Here is a 22177-nt window from a genome sequence, read left to right as displayed (position 1 = left end):
TCACTTATAGAGAGACTTAGAGAGAATTAACTGATTAATTTAATAATATTTTAAAGATGAAACAACAAGTGAATAATTTTTTCTAAAGTAAAAAATATTGTTTTTTTGTAATTTTTTAGGGAAATAATCAACATGCGTTTTCTTTCAATAATTTGCGTATTTTTAATATTCACCATTTTTTCAACAAACACGGTTCAAGGTTATGCTACTGGTTCGAGCTCTGCAGAACCTAAAGGCTCGATCATTAATCCTCCACCACGGAAATGTCCTGAAGGATACAAACTAGATCGTCGCTTTGGATGTAGAAAAGTTATTAAGGTTTAATAACTTATAGTATTAATAAAATTATAAATAATGTAACATAAGTGGAGAATAAATGTTAAATTAAAAATTGAAAGAAAAAATAAATATTAAAAGTACCTTTTCCTATTATATTTTTAATTTGTAAATTATATACTTCGATATAATATTAAATATAAAAATTATATTGTTGCAAGAGAAAAAAATGTAAAAAACCAATTTTTAAAATACAATAATCATTGCATTGAAATAATAAACATTTTTTTTTGTTAAAGATATTACTACCTAATATCGAATAACAATTAACGTACGTTCTTTCAACGTTCAGTATTAAATTTGTTATTCGTTTAGAGAAAATAGTAGTGTTTAGTCCGAGAATGTTTTCTCTTTTCTTTTTTTTTTTACTTATTACGTTCAATATTTCTTTTGGCAAAGGCTTATGTAAAGTATCCCGATATAATTTTATTACCGAAACTAACAAAACAAATTACGAAAATTTTCTAGGCTCGTGCTGTATCGTGGTCGTCTTTGGTACAATTCTCTTATTGATTCATCGTTTAACAGTTCTATGTTTAGTTTTTCTAATGTTTTCCTTTTTGATTTAATTTTGATGTTAAGCGTGTTTTTCCTTATTTTCGCAAGAACCAGGTTTTGGTTTGTACCCGTATTTGCAGACCGTATTGGCACTCTGACGTCCAGTATTTTGTGGGGTGTATATTCCTATTGGCTATTATGTAGTCTATTGTTGATTTTTATCCTCTAGTGTTTTCAAAGATGAATTTATGCTATGGTTTATTGGATAAAATGTGTTGTTGATCCGTAGCTCATTCCTGGCGCAGAAATTAATCAGCGTGTCCCCGTTGTCGTTCAAGTTGTCTTCGTTGAAACGAATTTTGTTACATTATTTATTGATCTTACCTTGCGGCCAATTTTGTTTAATTCATTTTTTATTTTAATTATGTTGGACTTGGGATAAAGTCCTCGAATAACGATTTTATAGCTCTTCTCGTTTTTTCTTGATACGTGTGGTATCCCGCGTTTTTAGTTTTTAGTGCATTTATTATCTTTCTGAACGTATCTGGTGTGGTAGTTTGTACTTTCACTTGGTTGTCTTTAAGTTGTTTTATTACATAGTTATTTTGTCCAGTTATTTCATCCAGTAACTCGAGCAGAGGGTCGATAATTTCCCCGTCGATGTATATTGGTGGTGGTTTTACTGCTTTTTTTCCTTCCAATTTTTCTGTAGTATTTTATGGTTCTGTTGACTTGTCGAGTAGATCATATGAGCTGCTAACGGGTATGTCTTGAAGCTATTTGGTTAGTAATTGTGCGGAAGAGTTATTATTGTTGTTTTTTGGTTCACCCATCCTCCGGTTTTTTAAACCCTGTAATTTGGTCGATTTAGCGGGAATCCAGTTTTGCGAATCTTCCGAGTCTGTATCCATTTCACTTTCCATACACGAGTTTCTATTATCTATTTTGATTATTCTCTTTTCTGTACGAGCAAGGTTAGAGTATTGTTTTGTTTCCATCGACGGTTTTCCTATTTCGGTATTAGCTCTTGTTCGAATAATATAACTGCTGCCGTTATTAACTATTTTAAGAGGTGGGGTGTTGTTAATTTCCATGGTCAAAGCCTTTTTGCCATAGGCTTGAACACGCGGTTATTCGTGTGGTTGCAGTATTACATCGCTAGGAGACTGGTCACTTTACCCTTGTGTCTGCGATGTAAAACAAACGTACGTTCACTGTATCTCAACGTAATTATTATTTAAATACTTATATTCTCAGGAGCGGTAAATAAATACGTCCGTATTTACTAACGATTGAACGAAGAATGTGAAGACTTTTAAATCTTATTTCAGGACCCCACAAATATCCGATAATTGGAAATATGTATCATTTTCAAGTTGACGTTGGTGTAAGGAATATTATAATATTTTTATTTAGAAATTATACTGAAAACTGTGATTTTTCCCAGTCCATATAAAGTTTTCACTTAATATTAATTCTTTTTCCAATAATACAGAACATTTACTTAAGAAATTTTGGAGAATAAGTAATAAATATTATCCAATTCACAAGGTCTGCAGCTTCTTTATTTCTTCGATAACTTTATTTGATCCAGATAATATTCAGGTAAATTATTATAAAATAAAAATAATTATAAATTATTTTTTATTTAATTTGACTTGAATTCTACAAAAATTAAAAAAATATATTATTAATTTATAAACCTATCGCCATCTTTGTTAGACCCCGTTTCGTAAGTTGTGCTTTGCAGTGACCATTAGAACATCTTACTGGATCATCCAAAAAAACAAAAAAAACTAGTTTGTGTACTTTTGTACGCACGTAAGAAATTATAATTCTTTAGCGTAACAAAAGATTTATTTTCGCAACCTATATGCCTTACAACGTTCCACGTTTGTTTGTGATGGAAACTTCCTTTTAGATACATTTTTACAATGATAGTAATAGGCATTAAGCTTTTCTGAATTAGTTTTAGAAATCTCAAAAACTGAAACCAAAATTTAAATGTATACTGATATTGGTCAAAAAGCTGTAAGAGATTATAGTTTAATAAGAATTATTGTAGAAAATAATTTATAAATAACTAAGATGTATTCATTTTCGAATTTTTCTGATAGAATATTAATGCACATGACTTCTTCCTAGTGTGAATAAAAAGAAGACGGTGTCTTCAATACTCTTTCATAATTTCAGTATCGTCGGCTTCTTCTAACCGTTGTTGAAAATAATGCCCTGTCTCTTCCAGTAAAATGATTGATCATCTATGCGGAGAGAATAAGTTTTTTAATGCTTTGAATAAATATTTTTCAAGAGAATTGTAATATTTGTTTCTTAAAGAAGCAAGATTATTATTTTTACCTTTTAACAGATTCATATCTTGCTTATTCCTTGTAACTGTGCTCGACTTTTGTGTGATTCGTACAGTTCAATTTTTAATATTTTCAAATAAATATTAATTGAGTCTTGAAATGCAATCGCCGGATAAGTGTCAGTTAAAGTTTTTGCTATTTCAACTTACAACCAACCATTATAATATTTCAATAAGTACTTAAAAATACCTTCTAGTATATGCACAACTCAATATTCTCTCTGAACTCTCTTAATGTGTTCCCTCGTCGCTCGTTTTTCGAAAATTGTTCTTTGATCATCTAGACTTACTATCTGATGCATTCTTTACTATTTTTTCCAGAACGCACAATCAGGTAAAGCAATATGCACAAACATAAAATAATCTTTAACAATATCGCATCAAAATGTTAAACGTTTTTGATGACGTTCTCCAGGGTTGTAGGAGCACCAGTATTTCATGTTCTGCTTATTAACATAGCCATTAATATGGAAATCTGCTTCGTCAGTAAACAAAATGTTACCAAGGGTTTGTGGTGAACGAAAACGTTTCAACATCGTTCTCGCTGAGGTTTCTCGTAAGGATTAGTCATTTTCGTTGAGATATTACACGATTAGCATTTTGTATGAGTGAAACTGTAGTCTTTTTTTATAATTACGTACACTGTTTGTTCTTTTATTACCGTAAAGGCTGCAATTTTCCTTATAGATTTACGTCGATTGCACATATTTTCACGTTGTACTTGATCCATGCATTCTGGTGTCGCTACTGATGTTAGTGGTCCTGGATACGTCTGGTTAACCATTGTCCCTATTTGTTTGAACCTTTGAACCCATGAACAGATAAGTTGCGTGCTCGGCCCATCACTTATTCGTCGAATATTAAAATGAGTTTAAAAAGTGCCATGCGCACGAACCAACGATTTACCGCAATTGAGATATTGCTCAAGCGCAAATGTGTGATGCGTTCCCGACCAGTGACTCATTGCGTATGGTAAATTCGCAAAGCACACGCATCGAACTGTACCTCTCTTACTTACTTCAACCCATTAGTTTACGCGCAATGACAATTTGTTAAAATTGAAAGTTATTTCATATGTGATCTTTAAATATTAGGTTATCAACTATAAGTGAGTGCGGTTATTTTAATAATAATCTATAGACAAAATCCGTATTTATTTCGTTTCCAACCAAATAGATATATATATTTATAAAATATTAAATTGTTGTATTTTGAACATTAAAATATATTACCCACTTATACAGTGTAAATTAAAATTTCATTTTATTCTCTATCAATATCTACCGATTACGAATAAATTATCTAAAACTGTATTTGCATTTATATTATTTTTTTAAGGACAATATATAAAATATACCTATGCAATAGGTATAAACTTTACTCGAAGAGGTTTAGACGAGGTCAGAGTGGCATCTGCCACAAATGTAACGTCGTCTAGTTCATCCACCGGTTCCAACTTAAAATTGTACAATATAAATGCTACAAACAGTTTAAGCTCAAACATTGCGAATCTTTGACCTGCAAAATAAGGAAAAGACGAATATAAAAAAGCAATTTTAGGGTAATTTTAGATATTCATTTCTGCATGAAACATTTACCAATACAGTTTCTCGGTCCCGCACTAAATGGTATGTAGGAGTAGGGATGTCGCCCTTTAATATTTTCCGGTAAAAATCTGTCGGGATCGAAAACATTTGGATTTGGCCAATATTCTGGATTTCTGTGCACGCCGTAAATATTTACAATACACATAGTTTTAGATGGAATTAAATAATGTTCTAAAAATTAATACGATTACATAATGAATAAAATAAAGAATCAATAGGATACGAACGAAATTAACGTAAAGACATAATGCATTTATTTTCATACTCAGCTGCATATCCTTAGAAATATACCGAGATATTAAATGGACGCTTGGATACAAACGAAGCGATTCCTTTAAACATCTCTCTAAATACGAAAGTTCTTGGAACGACGATATCGTCAAATTATTATCTTCTCCCATAATCGATTTAACCTCGTCTCTTATATTTTCCTAAAAATAAATACATCATTTATTATTCATCGTATGAACTGTTTAAATCGCAAAACCTAAAAACATTGTAAATTTTAATAATTTTTGCTAGAATTCGAGTACTGACGAAACTTTTTATTTAAAGTTAATATCACTATTAATTAGTATTAGAAACAAGTTACTAAAATTAGTGTTACTATTAATTGATTATTCTTTGTAAATGTATTAAATGTAAAATATTGTTTCTTTTGCTAATAATTTCTACTTATAATTGTTGTTGGAAACATTACCTGGATGTCTTTGTGCTTAGCAAAAAGACTCAAAGCAAAATTCAGTGCACTTGCAGTAGTGTCGTGACCCTAGAAAATGTTACTGCGTAGAATGTTTCTCCTCTTTTGTTTCTTAAATGAATACATTTACAAATACATACTTCAAACATGAAAGTATCAACTTCTTCACGAATTCCTTCCTCATCTATTTGATTATCTTTCCAAAACGCGGCTATAAGCAGATCTAGCAAAGAAAGTCTTTTTTTGTTTTGCCTATCTGTAACATAAAAATTCTATTGACCTTGCTTCTTTAATTTAATTTTATTCTTATTTAAAAAATGCGAATACTTTCATCGTCCTTCTCCTTCCCTTTATTAAAAGTGTCTTCTTCCTCAATATTCTCATAGATTTGCAAATATTTTCCATTTGTTTGTTTATGAAAACGTTTCCTTTCCGCAATTATCTGGAATAAATGTAATATTTTCCTAATCTTAATATTTTCGAAAAACGTACTTATAAATGATTATTATGAAAGACGTACATTTTTCGAAAAATTGTGCAAGGTTTTCAACGTTTTTTTTTGTACTCTACCGAGTGGTGTAAATGCAAATATTTTATCGTAGAAGTACCAAGGTCTTGCGATTCTAGTGAACAATAAATCACATTCTTTATTGGATCGACTTCGTTTCTTAACAAAACATTATTCAATTACCTATATGCAAAAATTTTGCCATAAACATGGACCGCATTACGATATTCAGATTCCAGCTTGCTTTTTCCTGTCAATTTTGTACCGAAAGCTGTTTCTACAAAAGAGATTGGCAATTAAAAAATCATTACTAATATTATTAATTATGTATACAAAAAATTGTTTTTTTCACTAACGGCATATTGCGTTGAGAGTGTACTGGCTGATAAATGTTCGTAAATCTTTGACAACAGGGTCTCCATCTCCCTCCTTTTTAAGAGATTCGACAAGATTTCGTGATTCCTCATTTAAGTTATTAAAGTAATAATTAATCATATTGAAGTGAAATGCAGGTGTTAACATTTTCCGTCGTAAGTGCCATTTTTACCTGTCAAATTAGGATATATTTAAATATTATTTAATCTATTAAATATTTTAGGGCAAATTGCGTCTTATTCTCTTTTTATTATAAGGATCTTTCCTTTTTAATCGTTATTAAGTACAAACGTGTCTACATACCGTCTCGAGTATATACAAGTATTCAAATAGTATATGCGTTAGGTATAGTTTAACGTACCTTAAGTTTACGTCGCATATACAAGGGTTAAATGACCAATGTCCTTGTGAGGAAAAACGGTGCACTCTCTTGGCTAATCGCGTGTGCAAGTTTATGGCTTAACTCATTGAACATTGTAATAAACTATATTTAACCTATTAAAATCGTTAATAACGCCCATAGTTTCATTATTCGAACAATAGCTGATACCGAAACAAATCAACCGACTATGGAACCAAAACGATCATCTAACCTTGTATTAGGTTGGTTTATACGAAATTTTGGATTTTAAAGTTAATATATAAAACTGCATGTCTTTTTTAAAAATCTATTTATTTAATTAAAATAAATTTATTTATTTCTCAATACACTTTTCCCAAAGAGATTTTAATGCATAGATGCCTGTCATATTTGATAAAATTAAAGTCTATTAGCGAAAAGATCCGGTGAATAAGTTGGGTGCTGCACAATTTCATATATAAATTCATTTGTAAAAATCGGGTTAGGAATGATAGGCATACGTTCAACCGATCCAACTTATTTCATTCGGTTAGTTCGTTCGATGCTCACTTATCAATTTTATTAAACTTGCCAATTTCAGAAAGATTTCGCAATATTGTTGTTTGGTTGATTTTTTTCTGGAAGCATGTTTTTTCGAAGATACAGTAAGATTCTTTTCCATGAATGCTTTCAGAGTATCATTTTTCATGGACATTACGGGACATTTCGCGGTTTTTTTTTAGGGAAAATTCAGCAGACTGAAATTTTTTCAACCAACGTTTGTTAACAGTATTTTTCCCAAATGCCTGATTTATATTGCGTGCAGCCTTTGTAGTATTATTACCAAGTTTATGCTCATAAGAAAATTGCACGAATATATCGGTTGAATTCAAATCTTTATGAAATTTAAAAAAAATTATTAGATTTAACATTTTTTAGAAAATCTGCTTTGTTGAAATGTGACTCTAACAATAAACAATACGACTATAAACGAAGTAGTACAAAAACAAAAGAATAATGCAAACCAAGAGACAAACGTTCGCATGTAAAGAAAATCCGACATTTTATATGAACCAATTTAATATATACACAAAAGAGACTAATCAAACTCGATAATAGAAACTCGTCTATAGAAGGCGATATGCAAACGGATTCGGAAACTTCGCAAAATTGGAAACCCGCCAAGTCTTCAAAAATTTTAAAGTCAAAAAAGCGTAAGATTAATGGACCAAAAACAACAACAATAACTATTACATATCATTTGCAACACAATGGTTTCAAGACATTCCCCTAAGTAATATTTCCGATCTACTCGACTATTCAACAGAACCTTAAAACACAAAAGACAATTTAGAAAAAGAAAAGCATTGAAACCACCACCAATATACATCTACGCGAAAATCAAGGACTCTCTGCTCGAGTTATTGGATAAAACCAATTTTTGTGGGTAGACTCGTTCTAGTATATCCGGGCGGTTCGTGTTTTGTGTGCTACAGTTGCAATACGAAGGTTAAAAGGTAACTCGATACGTATTTGCGTTATTTCTTTCTCTATCTAGTCTATCTTCATACTACTATTTATTTATATTATTTCCTTCTGCAATAAAGCAAAAATTTGTATCGGCTTTTCTCTCAATTCCATGAGAGTTTTTATGACGTGACAAATTGTTTCATTAACGAGTAAATTGGAGTACATTGATTTACGTAACCTTCCCTATCTCACTCATTCCTACGATAAAACTACTGCATATTTTGCCGACTCATGGCTTTGATAATTAGTGATTTCTTTCTTTTACTTTTTCTAAACATTGCTGGACAATATAATTATATAATAGAATACCTGAATGATATCCAAGTCAAAGTAAAAACTATCATTTCAGAAACGCTCAGAAAGATAATTATAACCAATGCACTAAACATTTAAGACGGAAGATAACACATGTATCAACAAAAAAACGAAAAGAGTTACAAAAATTACTGAAATCTAAATCCAGCCTGTGTCAAATTCGCACAGAAGTGTCTTACAATACTTTTTCCCCAAAAGGGCAGAAATAAAAACGTCAGTTGCCTAAGTTGTAATGGTAGCCACTCAGAAAAATATAAAAGATGTCTCAGGACAGGCTTAAAAGAATCAGCCCTAAAGACCTAATAAAATATTAAATCTGCGGAAAATAAATGACAACAGCGACACTCGCTCATTGGAGATGCCTTCCAAGTGCTGTATTTCTTACTTGTCTAACAATTTACCAGATGTCTACGGACAAATTGTAAAGAAGTAAGGAGATAAATAAAAACAAAAATAAAAAAAATTGTAAAAATTGTAATTAAGAAATATCTCCAGTTTACTGATTATTACGACATTTGGCTTGCACTGTTAAAAGATAAATAACTGATCCGGAAAAGCTGCTCCTATGCCAAGCAAGCTTACATCGAAGATAGAGTACTGATGAAACTTTCTCGAAATATGTGTTATAATTATTAAAATCGAAAACTCTAATTGTAATAGAAACGGATTGAAATGTCGAAAAAAGGAAAAAGTGCTACGAACTCTCTTTGTAAGACACAAACAAATATAGACGTATTACTAACGTGCCCTTTTTCATTTTATTATTTAGTATATTTTATTTTAAATATACAATAAAAAGATTATTTTTATTCGTTTAAATTACTTACCGCTGCTAGTTAATAATCCATAGGAAAGCCAGGGCTTAAGATATTTGTAAAAGGCTGCTTTCTTAATATGTTCATTGCTCTTTAATAGTTCCTACGATGAAAATTCATATTTTTTAACTTATATGAATTGATAATTTTCGATTTACATTTAATTCTTTGAAGCAAGACATTTTACTCTTATAAATATCCAAGTTTTTTTTATCATTATCTGAGAATTTTTATTCCATAAAATGAATTAGCGAAAATTAACAATAAACTTTAGTTATGTAGCAGTAGAAAGATACATAGGTAATCCTGCTATGCTATTTTAAAGTAATGTTAAATTTTCGTGCTGGTTTGAAGAATATTTGACTATGTATTTTTTATAATGAATGAAATTTATAATAAAATTTACCTTAACGTCCTCGGGATCAAGTAGAACTACTAAAGGAAAAATAAGGATCCAAAGCTTATAAATTGGATAATACCCATTACTTAATCTCCAGAATTTCTCAAGTAAATGTTCTATTATTGGTAATAAGTTATTAGTAAGTGACAACTTTATCGACTGAGAAAAATCACAGTTTACTGTATAATTTCTAAGTCAAAATATTTTAATATTCTTACCATTTTCAATTCGAAAGTGATACAAATTCCCAATTATCGGATATTCGTGAGGTCCTGGAATTAGACTTATAAGTCTTCCCACTCTTCTATATCTTATAAAACAATGTAATGCAAATAGAAAAAAATTGTACCTAAAAAGATTGCGAGCATCATTCTATCTGGAACATAGAAAAAGTAAAAAATTGAACTATAAATTTGGCAAAAGGTATTTTACGTATTAATATTATTTTTAAACTTTAAATTTTTCTAAAGAATTATGTGCTTGTTAATGATTAATCCCTTTACAAATTAAATAGTTTTATTATTCGTTTCTTTTCTATTAGTTTTTGGCACACAGATACATACAAATGATCTATAATAGTAAAATGTCAAGAGAATATTTTAACAATATCTACAAGATTTGTTTTTCCTGTGTTTTGTATAAAATATAATTTCTAGCGCATTTATGAGAAATTTGCTAAATCGTTAGACTACTAGAACGTTAAATGAAGAATTCCCGAAAAAGAAACGATAATATTTGACAAAATATTAGCGACATGTAGTTATAAACTATTTAATTAGTCCAATAAACGTTATGAGATATTGTCCTTTATTTCGATACCAAAGCTATCTTATAAAATCAACAATTATTTTAGAGGTTCCAACTTAATATTAGCGTTTTAAAATGTTAATAAATTAGTGCAACATGCAAAAAAATTAAAAAAATTCCGGCATGTGTAAAACAATAAACTGAAGTAGTATATAAAATACAATACATTTTAAAACAAAACAGTGTTAAGGATCTATGATATAAAAGTACACGAACGATTTTGAATAAGTAATTCGATATATCTCTCTTATATTTAGTGTGGACTGATATCTAAATTTTGATTTTTTTTATTCTTTCTTATATATATATTAACAAGGAAAATTAAAAAGGTATAAGAAAAATTAATAATGTTAATAATAATAATAATAATTATTATTATTTTTTTTTTTTAAGTTATTTTTTTTCTTTGAAGTTATTTTTTTGAAGTTATTTTTGAGTTTATTGAGGTTATATTCGTTTTTGTACGCCAAGAATTATAACTTCTTACGTGCGTACATAAGTATACACATTAGTTTTTTTTAAAAGTTTTTCTCTGGTATCTTTCTCTTTGTGAATACGATCAGAATTATCCGTTGCGATAAATTCTTTTAAATGTTCCGGCAAATGACGGAACAATGTATGTATCAATTCTTCTTTCGTATCTGTAGATTGTTATTTCTTCTTTCTGTCTCCTTTTCAAACGAATTCGTTCAATTTTGGCATTTATATGTTTTTTCAATGTTAGTTTGGAATTTAGATATAGTCCCAAATACTCTCTCTTGACCGTCGTTACTTGCGAAATTTCTGTATTATATAGTTGTAGTTTCGGTATATTTGGTTTTTCCTCAATGCAAATGTGATATGTTTACACTTAGTAGAGTTTACCTTGATTTTCCTATTACGTAACCTTTTTCGAAAGAGTTCATTTGGTTTTATAACGACTCATTTGCTTGTTGCGGGTCTTTGTTTATGATATGCATTGCTGTGGCGTCTGCAAATGTTTGCACAAAAATATATTTTCCCGTTTTTTTTCAATTTTTTTTAAGTTGAGTACTCAGAAAAAACTTATCCATAATTATAAAGTGTTACGTCCAACCAATACTCTATAGAGTATAGTATATAGAGTATAGACTATATATAATTTTATCTGGCATACTATTTCAAATAATAGATTTCTCACTATTGTGAAATTAAATAAATATTTGAAATAGGAATTAAAATTTTAGTAAATAAAATATTGTAAAGCCAGAGACGACGTTCACCGATTTCAAATCCCGTAAACGTGTACGAAAGTAAAAGATGTAGTTTAATTTCGTTGAAAGTTGTACCTCATATATATAAGCGTTTCGAGATCGCTGATTACGAGTTTAATATTATTTTGTTAAAAAACAGAATTGCGGACAAAAATTTAAAGATAAATCAATAATTATGATGATTTTTTAATTTCTTTTTCATTTTTTATGTTTTAATAAATTTTTTTCTTTAAAATTATCTCTTATATTACATTCGCTTGTAATTTTTTTTATTTACAATTACACAAAATGGTGAAAAAAGTATAAAGTCATTACGGTTGTGCAATATCGTAAAAAGCCCTACATAACATCTGAAAATACAACTAAAATCACCTAATTTTTTAATATAGGTTTTTTTTAGAGGTTCAATAAACATTTAACAATAACGGAGAGTGCGAATTACGGCAGTATACGTAACTATAAGCTCGTTTGAAAACATTTTTCTCATATTGCATCAGTTAGTGACTATTATCTTTTTTTATGTAAATTTCTAAGTAATAAATATAATTAAGTCTATATTTATATGTTGAAATCGGACAAATATTAACTACACTATGCGCGTTTTAATAGACCGTAATTTTCGGGGCGCAGCAAATCGTAAAAGCGTTTATACTGTAAAATTACTAGCGTGCATAGTCATTTACTTATTAAAAACCGATGATAAAGACATTAAGAGGTCCACCATAGATATTTCCATGGTTAAAACTCTAAAGAAAAACTTGATTTTTTGACTTTTTCCACGTTTTCAGGATTTGAGACCAATATGCATCGCCTAAATAGTTTTACATAAAAAAGAAACACATGCACGAACTAATGACGATTATTAATAGGATAATACAAAGACGAATTAAAGAAACAAAAAGAAAAACGAAGATATTGAAAATTGAGGGAGATATCTTTTACTCACTTCATATTAAAATAAACATATTACGAGAAAGAGGAAAACGTACGAAAAAATAAATAAATTTGATACTTACGAGCACTCGTTTTATTGCACAATGGCAATAAAAATTGCAATAATAATAATATTATTGTTGCACAATGAAGTATACGTCGATGCGTCCTGTAATTTGTGTTAATCACTGGATCACTTTGAGTAAGAGAGATAGAAAAATGTAACAATTAAGATGAAGTAACTTAGAAGAATGTTATTCCAAAAATAATAATTTGTTGAGCTCAACGCCTAACAAACTGAACGCAGAACATATAATAACCTTTATTGATGTGAATAACCAAACCGGTTTTTCTTCTTTATTCGCATATTTATTAAGTTTCTTGTGAATGAGAAATGAGATATAAGGTCGGATAAGCGCGTTTTTATATTATAACTCCATACATCTTTACAATTTGTCCGTAGACATTTGATAAATTGTTATATAAGTGAAAAAGATAAACGAAGAAACGAATAAATTATAGTGTTAACTCTATAACTTTATATTCTTATTAGTTTTGTTATTAATTCTGTTGCTTAGTGAAAATAATATTAAATTTTATATCGACTTGATAAAAATATAAATAAATTTACCTTTATTGAGATTCGAAAAAAAGATAAACAGATTTCAAAGTATCATTGATATGCATTTGAACACGTAGAGTTAGAATGCCCAAGTTGTACCCTATAAAAAATTAAGCGTATGAAATATGTAATTTTAAATATAGACAGGAAATATTTGTATTATTCGTTACTAATCTTATTACCGATTTTATTTATTTTAATGAAGTTCTAAATATCGACACGCTCTTACATAAAATTGATAAATATTGATAAATAAATATGGCACAATAAGAGGAATCAGTTTGCTAAATCGTACACTATCTAGTAATACCTAAGAATAAAATATAACTAACCAAAGGTATTTATATAAAGGAATTTATATAAATATTTATTGATATTCATTGAGTAGTTTTTACAATTACCATGAAAATATTTCTAACAAGGAGAGGCTAGAGGGCTAGAGGCTCAGATATTTTTTCAAACTTTGAACACTTGTGGTACTCCATTAGAATTGTCACTGGGAAATCTGTCAGGAGACGTTCCTCGATATCATATTGCTCAAATACCCAAAATAAAATATACAATTTACTAATATATGTCTACGTTATCTTTGGTAGTGCCTTGTTCGTAGCCTCTAGATAACGAGAATTTCGACAACAAGGCCCTAAAGCCCTGGAACCAATAATCCCTTCTCAAGAGAGCCTCGGTTTTTCCGACAAAAAAATGCCTGTTCTCGTGCACTCGGCATATGAGTTGTGATTGTAAGGTTTTCGGCACGACAAGTCGTATATCGTCGTCTACAATCTTGTATAGAAGTCCGTTTCTTGTTAAATATCCGTCGATCGCTTCTCCGCTAAATCAAAAATTCGTCGCACCTTTCGTCATCAAAGATAAATTAATAAATTTTCGTTACATGTATAATTCAAATTCGTTATCTTGCTTCGATATGCAAGTTTATCATGATTTTTTAAATCTTTAGCTATTATTGTACATAAAATTATATAAAACTTAATGATGGAAAAATCATAGGTTAAAATAGTTGAGATTTTGACGCTTTTACTTATGCATTTATCAAATAAATATATATTAGCAGAAATCAGCGCTGTGGCTCAGTTGGTTAAAGCGCCTGTCTAATAAACAGGAGATCGAGGGTTCGAATACCTCCGGGGCCTACTGTGTAAACCAAATCGGGTTGACAAATATATATATCAGCAGAAAATTATCTTCATATTTGTATATGTTAGTAAGATCTCGGATTTTTCAATATTATCATTTCATCAACGGAAGTTGTTCATTTAACATTCAACGGACGTAACAAAGGTGAGGAATATTATAATATTTTTTTATTTAGAAATTATACTGAAAACTGTGATTTTTCCCAGTCCATATAAAGTTTTCACTTAATATTAACTCTTTTTCCAATAATACAGAACATTTACTTAAAAAATTCTGGAGAATAAGTAATAAATATTATCCAATTTACAAAGTCTGAAGTTTCTTTATTTCTTCGATAGCTTTATTTGATCCGGATAATATTCAGGTAAATTATTATAAAATAAAAATAATAATCAATTGTTTTTTATTTAATTTTAATTTTTAAGGAACAGAAAAGCTAAAAATGTATTCCATTCCATTCATCACAAAAAATGCATATGGTAATATTTTTTAAACTAGCACGAAAATTTAAAATTACTTTATACAAAGCATGGCTTGTCAATCTATGTATCTTATACAACTTTAGTTTAAAAAGACTATTTAAAATTTTTTTTCTTTCATTTTATGTAATACAAATTCTCAGATAATAAAAAAACAAATTTCGATAGATTTATAAGCATAAAATTTCGTGCTTTAAAGAATTAAAACGTAAATCGAAAAATCAATTTATATGATTTAAAAAATATGAATTTTCATCGTAGGAACTACTGAAGAGCAAGGAACATATTGAAAAAAGAGTTATTTACCAACCTCTTAGGCCCTGGCTTTCTTATGGATTACTAACTAGCGGCGGTAAGTAATTTTAATTACTAAACAAAATTTTATAAACAATATATCTAAAATTAAGGTTTCTAATTGATGCAGTAAAATCACGCGCAGTATAAATACATCTGTGTTCTTTTGAGTCTTACAAAGAGGTATACGTTTTTTTCTTCATTTTTCTACATTCCCATCTGTTTTTCTTATAATTAGAGTTTTTGATTTTTATTACTGTGACAATTATTTCGAGAAAGTTCGATCTGTATCTTATCCTCGAAGTAAGCTTGCTTGACATAGGACCAACTTTCCCGGATCGGTTATTTATCTTCTAACAGTGCCAGCAAAATTTTATAACAATAAAAAAAAAAAAAAAAAAATAAATAAGCACATAAACATCAAGGATGCATTTTACCCTATATATCAGTGGTGGCGAATCTGTAATTTGCGCACATCTTTGAACTGACCTACGCGCCGATAATGATCAGACATTGAAAATTGAAAATATTATATGAAATCTATGAGAATATTTAGCAAATAATTTCAATTCAATGAAGAAACTTGCTCTTTTAACGGCAACTAAGTGATTGTGGATTTTGTCGATAGATGGTTTTTGTACTTTCTTTTGTTGCGTTTACGTGTTCAAAGACCCTAACCTATATTTTTTTCTTATTGTTTGGACTTCTACCCCTTTAATTTAGTAATAAATTATATCAATTAATTCTTTAGTTTTGTGTTTAACTCAATTTAAAAATGGAAAAACAAAACGGTTACTTCAGACATATTTTATTGTATTATTGAAATAATAAAAATATAATTATACGCTTTTTTATACATTATTCAGCGCCTGCGATAGGCAATACGTTCGTACACTCATGTATAAGTGACAATCTACTAAAAATCGAAGCTTTTAGAAAAAATTACCGAGCACCATTGGTAATGATACATTCGACATTATTACAAAGTTGATGAACATTCATGATATCTATATTTGTTCTATTTGTAAAACATACAGTCTTGTTGCAGTCAGCTTAAGAGAGGAGATGCTGCAGAGGCGTGAAAAAAGGAGAATTCTGAATGATTTTTTGTTATAATAATTAAGTTTATTTTATAAAACTAATTACACAGCGTTTTTATATTATTTTTTAATTTGACTTCTACAAAATAAAAAAAAAGAATAATTATTATTTATAAAAATATCGCTATCTTTGTCAGACCTGGTTTCGCAAGTAGTGCTATTAGAACATCTTACTAGATCATAAAAAAAATATAATAATTAGTTTAATAATAAACCTAGTCCTCTATTAACGCTTTTATATTTTTTGGAAAATTAACAAAATAGCAGCTTTTGGCATTTTTTTCGATTTTCGACAAAAAATCATGAGTTTTTTGTTAAAAAAAATTGTAAAAAAATTCAAATTATTCACATAAACAAAAATCCTTCGATGAAGAATAAGTTTCTAGTGCAATTAATAAGTAGTAGAAATTTCAATTAAATACATCGAGTGGTTATTGAATTATAGTGGTCAGCTACTTGAAAAACATAGTTTCGAGAAAAACGCATTTAAAGTTTTTTTATTTGGATACGGTATTATATTTTCGTAAAATTTTGAGCTCGATGGATGAAGCCAAACTTTTATTATGTATATTGATCGACTGAATCCGAACATCACAATTATTTTGCCGAAAAGTTGAGCATTCAATTTTTCAGAGCCAATTGATTAAACAATTTTTCAAAAACTTACACTTTTTCAGGATGAATTAATTTCTTTTTTAAATTTTAGGCAATTTTTTTTAAAGTGCGCTTACACCTTGAATTTGTGTTTGCGCATGCGCATAACATATAACCTCTTCATGACGTTTTTTGATTTTTAATTAATAACTAAATAAATAATAAAACAATAAAGTTAAAAGTTTTGTATTTTAAATAAACATTTTGTTAGCAATTTAGCACACTTATTCATTTTTTTCTGCTGTGGCAAACTACGTTGCTTTACTGAGAAATAAAAAAGTTTTTTTGAATTTTTAATTATAATAACTAATTAAATAATTCATTAAAAGACATAACAAATATGGATTTCGAATTAGCAAATAGCGAGCAATAAAATGTTTATCTTCTTTTTTCTTAGTTCTAGCGGTTCTGTGTCAACTTTTTTACGCTCCAGTCTTCGCCATTAATCTTGCGTGTCGTCGCTGTTAGACACAATTTAGTATAACATTGTTTATCTACTTTACTGTCCCGTTTGCACGCGACGTGGCTTAAACAACCACATTAGATTCCACAATCCTAAAAGAATTATTCAAACTTCGAGTACTGATGAAACTTTTCATTTAAAGTTAATATCACTATAAATTAGTATTAGAAACAAGTTACTAAAATTAGTGTAACAATTTAATGATTATTCTTTATAAATGTATTAAATGTAAAATATTTTTTCTTTTGCTAATAATTTCTACTGATAATTGTTGCTGGAAAAATTACCTGGATATCTTTGTGCTTAGCAGAAAGACTTAAGCAAAGTTCAGTGCACTTGCAGAAGTGTCGTGACCCTAGAAAATCTTACTGCGTAGAATGTTTCTCCTCTTTTGTTTTCTAAATGAATACATTTACAAATACATACTTCAAACATGAAAGTATTAATTTCCCCACGAATTCCTTCCTCAACAATTTGATTGTCTTTCGAAGACGCGGCTATAAGCAAATCTATCAAAGAAAGTCTTTTTTTTTCTGCATATCTGTAACATAAAAACTCTCTTGACCTTGTTTCTTTAATTTAATTTTATCCTTATTTAAAAAATACGAATAATTTCATCGTCCTTCTCCTTACCCTTATTAAAAAGTCATCTTCCTCAATATTCTCATAGATTGGCAAACATTTCCCATTAGTTTGTTTATGAAAACGTTTCCTTTTAGCAATTATCTGGAATAAATGTAACACTTTCCTAATTTAGATATTTTTTATAAATGTAGAACTAATTAATTATTATGAAAAACGTACTTTTTTCGAAAAACCGTGCAATGTTTTTAAAATCTCTTTTTGCAGTCTACCTTATGATGTCAGTGCAAATATAGTATCGATGAAGTACCAAGGTCTTACAACTCTTATGAACACTCTATACTCTAACAAAAATTATACCTAATGTACCTGTGAAAATACTAAGCTTTGTAATACATTCATACAAGCTTTAAACAAGGAGAATATTCCTTTAATATCAACATATAACGGCTTCAAATATCAGAATGTACCTCAGAATCTACTAATTTCTTTCTCCACTTATGTTACATTTTTATAATTTTATTTATTTTAAATATATATGAATTTGATATATAGTATTGTAATAATATTTTTATATTAATATAATTTCTCAATTCCTTAATTTATCAAGCAACAACTCGATATCTCTTTCCAACAAGTATTTTGCCAGGAGGACAAAGTATTGGAATACTAATTATGCTGGCTGTAGGTTCTGCAAATCTCGAATCATATGCATAACCGTCGACCATGTTTGTTGACAAAATGGTTAACATTAAAAATACGCAAACTATTAAAAGAACACGCATGTTGATTATTTTCCTAAAAAAATACAAAAAAAAACATTATTTTTATTTCAGAAAAAATTATTCACTTTTTATTTCATCTTTAAAATGTTATTAAATTAATCAGATAATTCTCGAAAGAAGTGAGAAACGTTTAATAAAATCATTTTATTTTCGTTATTAGCATTAAATTATTGCGATACTTACGTAAACTAAGATGGTCCAAAAAAACAGAACACTCGAAGTTATTCTTTCTATTTTTTTTATAGCTAAATGTTTTATTCTAAATCGATGCAGTTGAGTTGCTCGAATATCTGCTTTTGCACTATTCAAACATCGTATTTATATCTTAGAAAGTACAATATTAGTTTATTGTTTAGAGCATTATCACGCGTTGAAGAAAACGTTAAATTTATTTTAGAATTTTACAGGTTCCAATTTTTCGTAGCACGTTTTTTATTTTTATTATTTTTATTTTTTATTATACGAATTTCCTTGAAAATATTAGTTTGATTACCGACACGTGGTAATTTTGATTACAAAATATTAAAATTTTCAATGATTCATCGTTTTTCGCTTCGTTATTTCTATAAACATTATACTTTGTTAAAAAAAATATGTTCCGGAACTGATAAGATTAAAAATAATCTGAAGAAAATAATATTTAGTTTTTATTTCTCTTATTTTTATTCTTTTAAATTGTTTTACGAAAAAAAAATCATTTGAAATAATGAAATTACATTTATTTAAATCAGACAAACAAAATTTGATATGTAATAATAAAAATAATAATAACACACGTAGGGTGGGTTGGTAATAATACCACTCAGTAATCCCTATTTGTCGTAAAAAGCGACTAAAAGGAAACTTACAAAGAAGGGGATATAAATAATATTATACATTTAAACTTTTATCAAGTGTACACCTAGTACAATTTTTCTATATCCGGACGAATATGATCATTAGTATTTAGATTGTTTTTTTTTCTTCTTTATTTAATTACATTTCTATCTCTCTTTTATTTAATGTACATATATATTGTTTATTTTTATTATTATTTTTTGAAAAACACGCAATATTCAATAACTAACAAACTATAATATATTTACAATATTAATTGCCAGTAATTTTCGCGTGACGAAATAAACTCAATCGTGTAAGTGCTATTTTTAAGATTAAAAATTATGCAAAGCTTAAAATTTTACTCGGTTTTTTTTGCGATGACCGGACGCTTTTTAAAATTTCGTTCCACTTATACCACGTGTGTCTAGTTTTGTATTTGTTTTTATTTTAATTAATACTTTAAATTTAAAAAGACAAACTAAGTTTAAATCCGATAGTTACTATAAGAAATAATTGAAACTACTTAAATTTGTTTATCTTCAAATCTATTTTCCTATATTACCGATCAATCCTAACATGACACTTAAGATATCCCCGGTTTGACACATAATTGGCAACATTGATGACAGACCCACGTGATTTCCAGGTAGCACTAACCTTCAAACAGTACGTGTCAAAATTTTATGCCATTTTGATCGTTACTTTATAGGTTACAGTCGTTTTAGTGACCCTAGTTATGTAATTTTCAAGTCAATGCATAAAAAGAAATTTCGTGTGTTAATTAAACACTGTTTTTTGATAGGGAATAATATTGTTGGAGCCAAACAATGCATAGATAAGTATTATGGACGAGCACTGATGATGCTAAACGCTCTGGTTGCCAAAAATCGGCAGCTGGTCCAGAAAATATATAAAATGTCCACAAAATAATTTTGAAAGACCATAAAATGAAGTTGCGTGAAATAGCTGTAAACTCCCCAGCACATAAGATTTCATAAGACCGTTACTTTCAATAGTGGACAATTCTTAATAATTGTAATAACCCGTTACCGTAAGATACATAAGACTCATAAGAAGGGTCATCATAACTAACATAAGAACCGACAAAACTGAATTAAACTCCTTCCTCTCTATTGTCCGACTGCCCTTTTATACTTTTCCATCGAACAACGAAGCATCGGCCTCCCTCCACGGGTGACGCATACAGCCTCTGTTCCTCACACTTAATCTTAAGAATATCGATATCCTAAACAAACATCCGCACGCACTCACACTAGTGCAGGCGCCAACGTGCACGAACCTGCATGAGACGTTTACATAGCTGACACCATGACGATGTTAGAAGGTAGTGTTTTTACTATTTAACATGAAAATTTAGGCTACAACAATTAGTACTACAAATAAGCTACTACAAATAAGGCTACTAAAATTTGTAGCTACTATACTACTACAGCCAAAAAAATACGTATCTACATAAAATTTTAAAATTAAAAAATTTTAAATAAAAATTAAGAAATGTAAAAAAAATTTATATAGCTTGAGGATAGAAAAACTTATAAAAAAAATAATTCGACCCACTAAGAATCGAACGTTAATAACCGGCGCGAGAATCAAAGAGGATACTACTTACGCTAACGCGCCACTTGACAAATATTTAATTTTTTTTCCTACAATTTTTATGACTTTGAAGCTCAATAAAAATGCATTACTGTTTTCTTATAACATAATAAAAACAAATTAAAATTATGTCTAGACAAAAAATAAATTCAACGTTTTTAGAATATCCTTTCCTGTATATCTTGAATTAATTTTATGCGTAGATATAAAATTCTTCTTCTTTAAATACGTATTCAATTTGATACACAAATAAATTTTTGTAAGACAAAAAATTTATATCAAATAATTATACTAATTAATTTTATGTGTCTAGACACGAAATTAATTCATTATTTTTATTCTCGACTAAATAACAATAGTTTCTGTTAAAATTAATTATTGTTTTTCTGTTATTGAAGGTTTACTTTTCTTGACAATAAATAAAAAAACAGCGTGCCATAAGCATCAAGATACGATTTAAAAACACCGCGCTTATACACCGATATATATAGATATACAGAACGTGGCAAGAACGTAGATCAATTGTTATTCGGTATTAGGTAGTTAAATAATTAATAAAACAAAATTTTGATTAATTCAATGCAATGATTATTGTATTTCAATAATTTGTTTTTACATTTTTTTCTCTTGCAACAATATAATTTTTATATTTAATATTAGATCGAAATGTATAATTTACAAATTATAAATATAATAGCAACTGTTATTTAAATATTTATTTTTTCTTTTAATTTTTAATTTAACATTTATTCTCCACTTATGTTACATTATTTGTAATGTTCATTATTTAATACGTATATGAATTTGACATATATAGTATATTGGAGTAATATTTTTATATTA

General features: G+C 28.7%; 2 protein-coding genes and 1 non-coding gene across 5 annotated transcripts; 1 reads left to right on the top strand and 2 right to left on the bottom strand.

The window, feature by feature from the left end:
- Positions 1–4559: 4559 nt before the first annotated feature.
- On the bottom strand, positions 4560–6540 carry LOC122524549 (cytochrome P450 4c3-like). Its single transcript, XM_043646863.1, has 9 exons — positions 6374–6540; positions 6201–6294; positions 6030–6132; positions 5837–5951; positions 5650–5765; positions 5510–5578; positions 5075–5240; positions 4801–4980; positions 4560–4720 (listed from the first exon to the last, which is right to left on the bottom strand). Exons 1-9 carry the CDS (start codon positions 6537–6539, stop codon positions 4560–4562), a joined length of 1170 nt encoding a protein of 389 aa, XP_043502798.1. The 5' UTR covers position 6540.
- Positions 6541–9022: 2482 nt separating this feature from the next.
- On the bottom strand, positions 9023–13047 carry LOC122524547 (cytochrome P450 4C1-like). Of its 3 annotated transcripts, XM_043646861.1 has the most exons (6): positions 12848–13047; positions 11464–11569; positions 10142–10168; positions 10011–10064; positions 9799–9908; positions 9023–9495 (listed from the first exon to the last, which is right to left on the bottom strand). In XM_043646861.1, exons 3-6 carry the CDS (start codon positions 10161–10163, stop codon positions 9397–9399), a joined length of 285 nt encoding a protein of 94 aa, XP_043502796.1. In that variant the 5' UTR covers positions 10164–10168; positions 11464–11569; positions 12848–13047; the 3' UTR covers positions 9023–9396. The 3 variants fall into 3 exon arrangements, with proteins under 3 accessions (XP_043502796.1, XP_043502795.1, XP_043502797.1); XM_043646860.1 differs by lacking the exon at positions 11464–11569; XM_043646862.1 differs by lacking the exon at positions 11464–11569 and having other exon boundaries at positions 10142–10164.
- A 1416-nt stretch (positions 13048–14463) lies between these two features.
- Positions 14464–14537, top strand: Trnai-aau. The gene has a single exon. It is a non-coding gene; the product is annotated as a tRNA-Ile (tRNA).
- Positions 14538–22177: the final 7640 nt, after the last annotated feature.

The sequence above is a fragment of the Polistes fuscatus genome, unplaced genomic scaffold (genome assembly GCF_010416935.1).
Source record: "Polistes fuscatus isolate 324 unplaced genomic scaffold, CU_Pfus_HIC Scaffold77, whole genome shotgun sequence".
Classification (NCBI taxonomy): domain Eukaryota; kingdom Metazoa; phylum Arthropoda; class Insecta; order Hymenoptera; family Vespidae; genus Polistes; species Polistes fuscatus.
The sequence above is the reverse complement of the archived record's forward strand: the minus strand, read 5'-3'. Positions and strand labels throughout refer to the sequence as shown.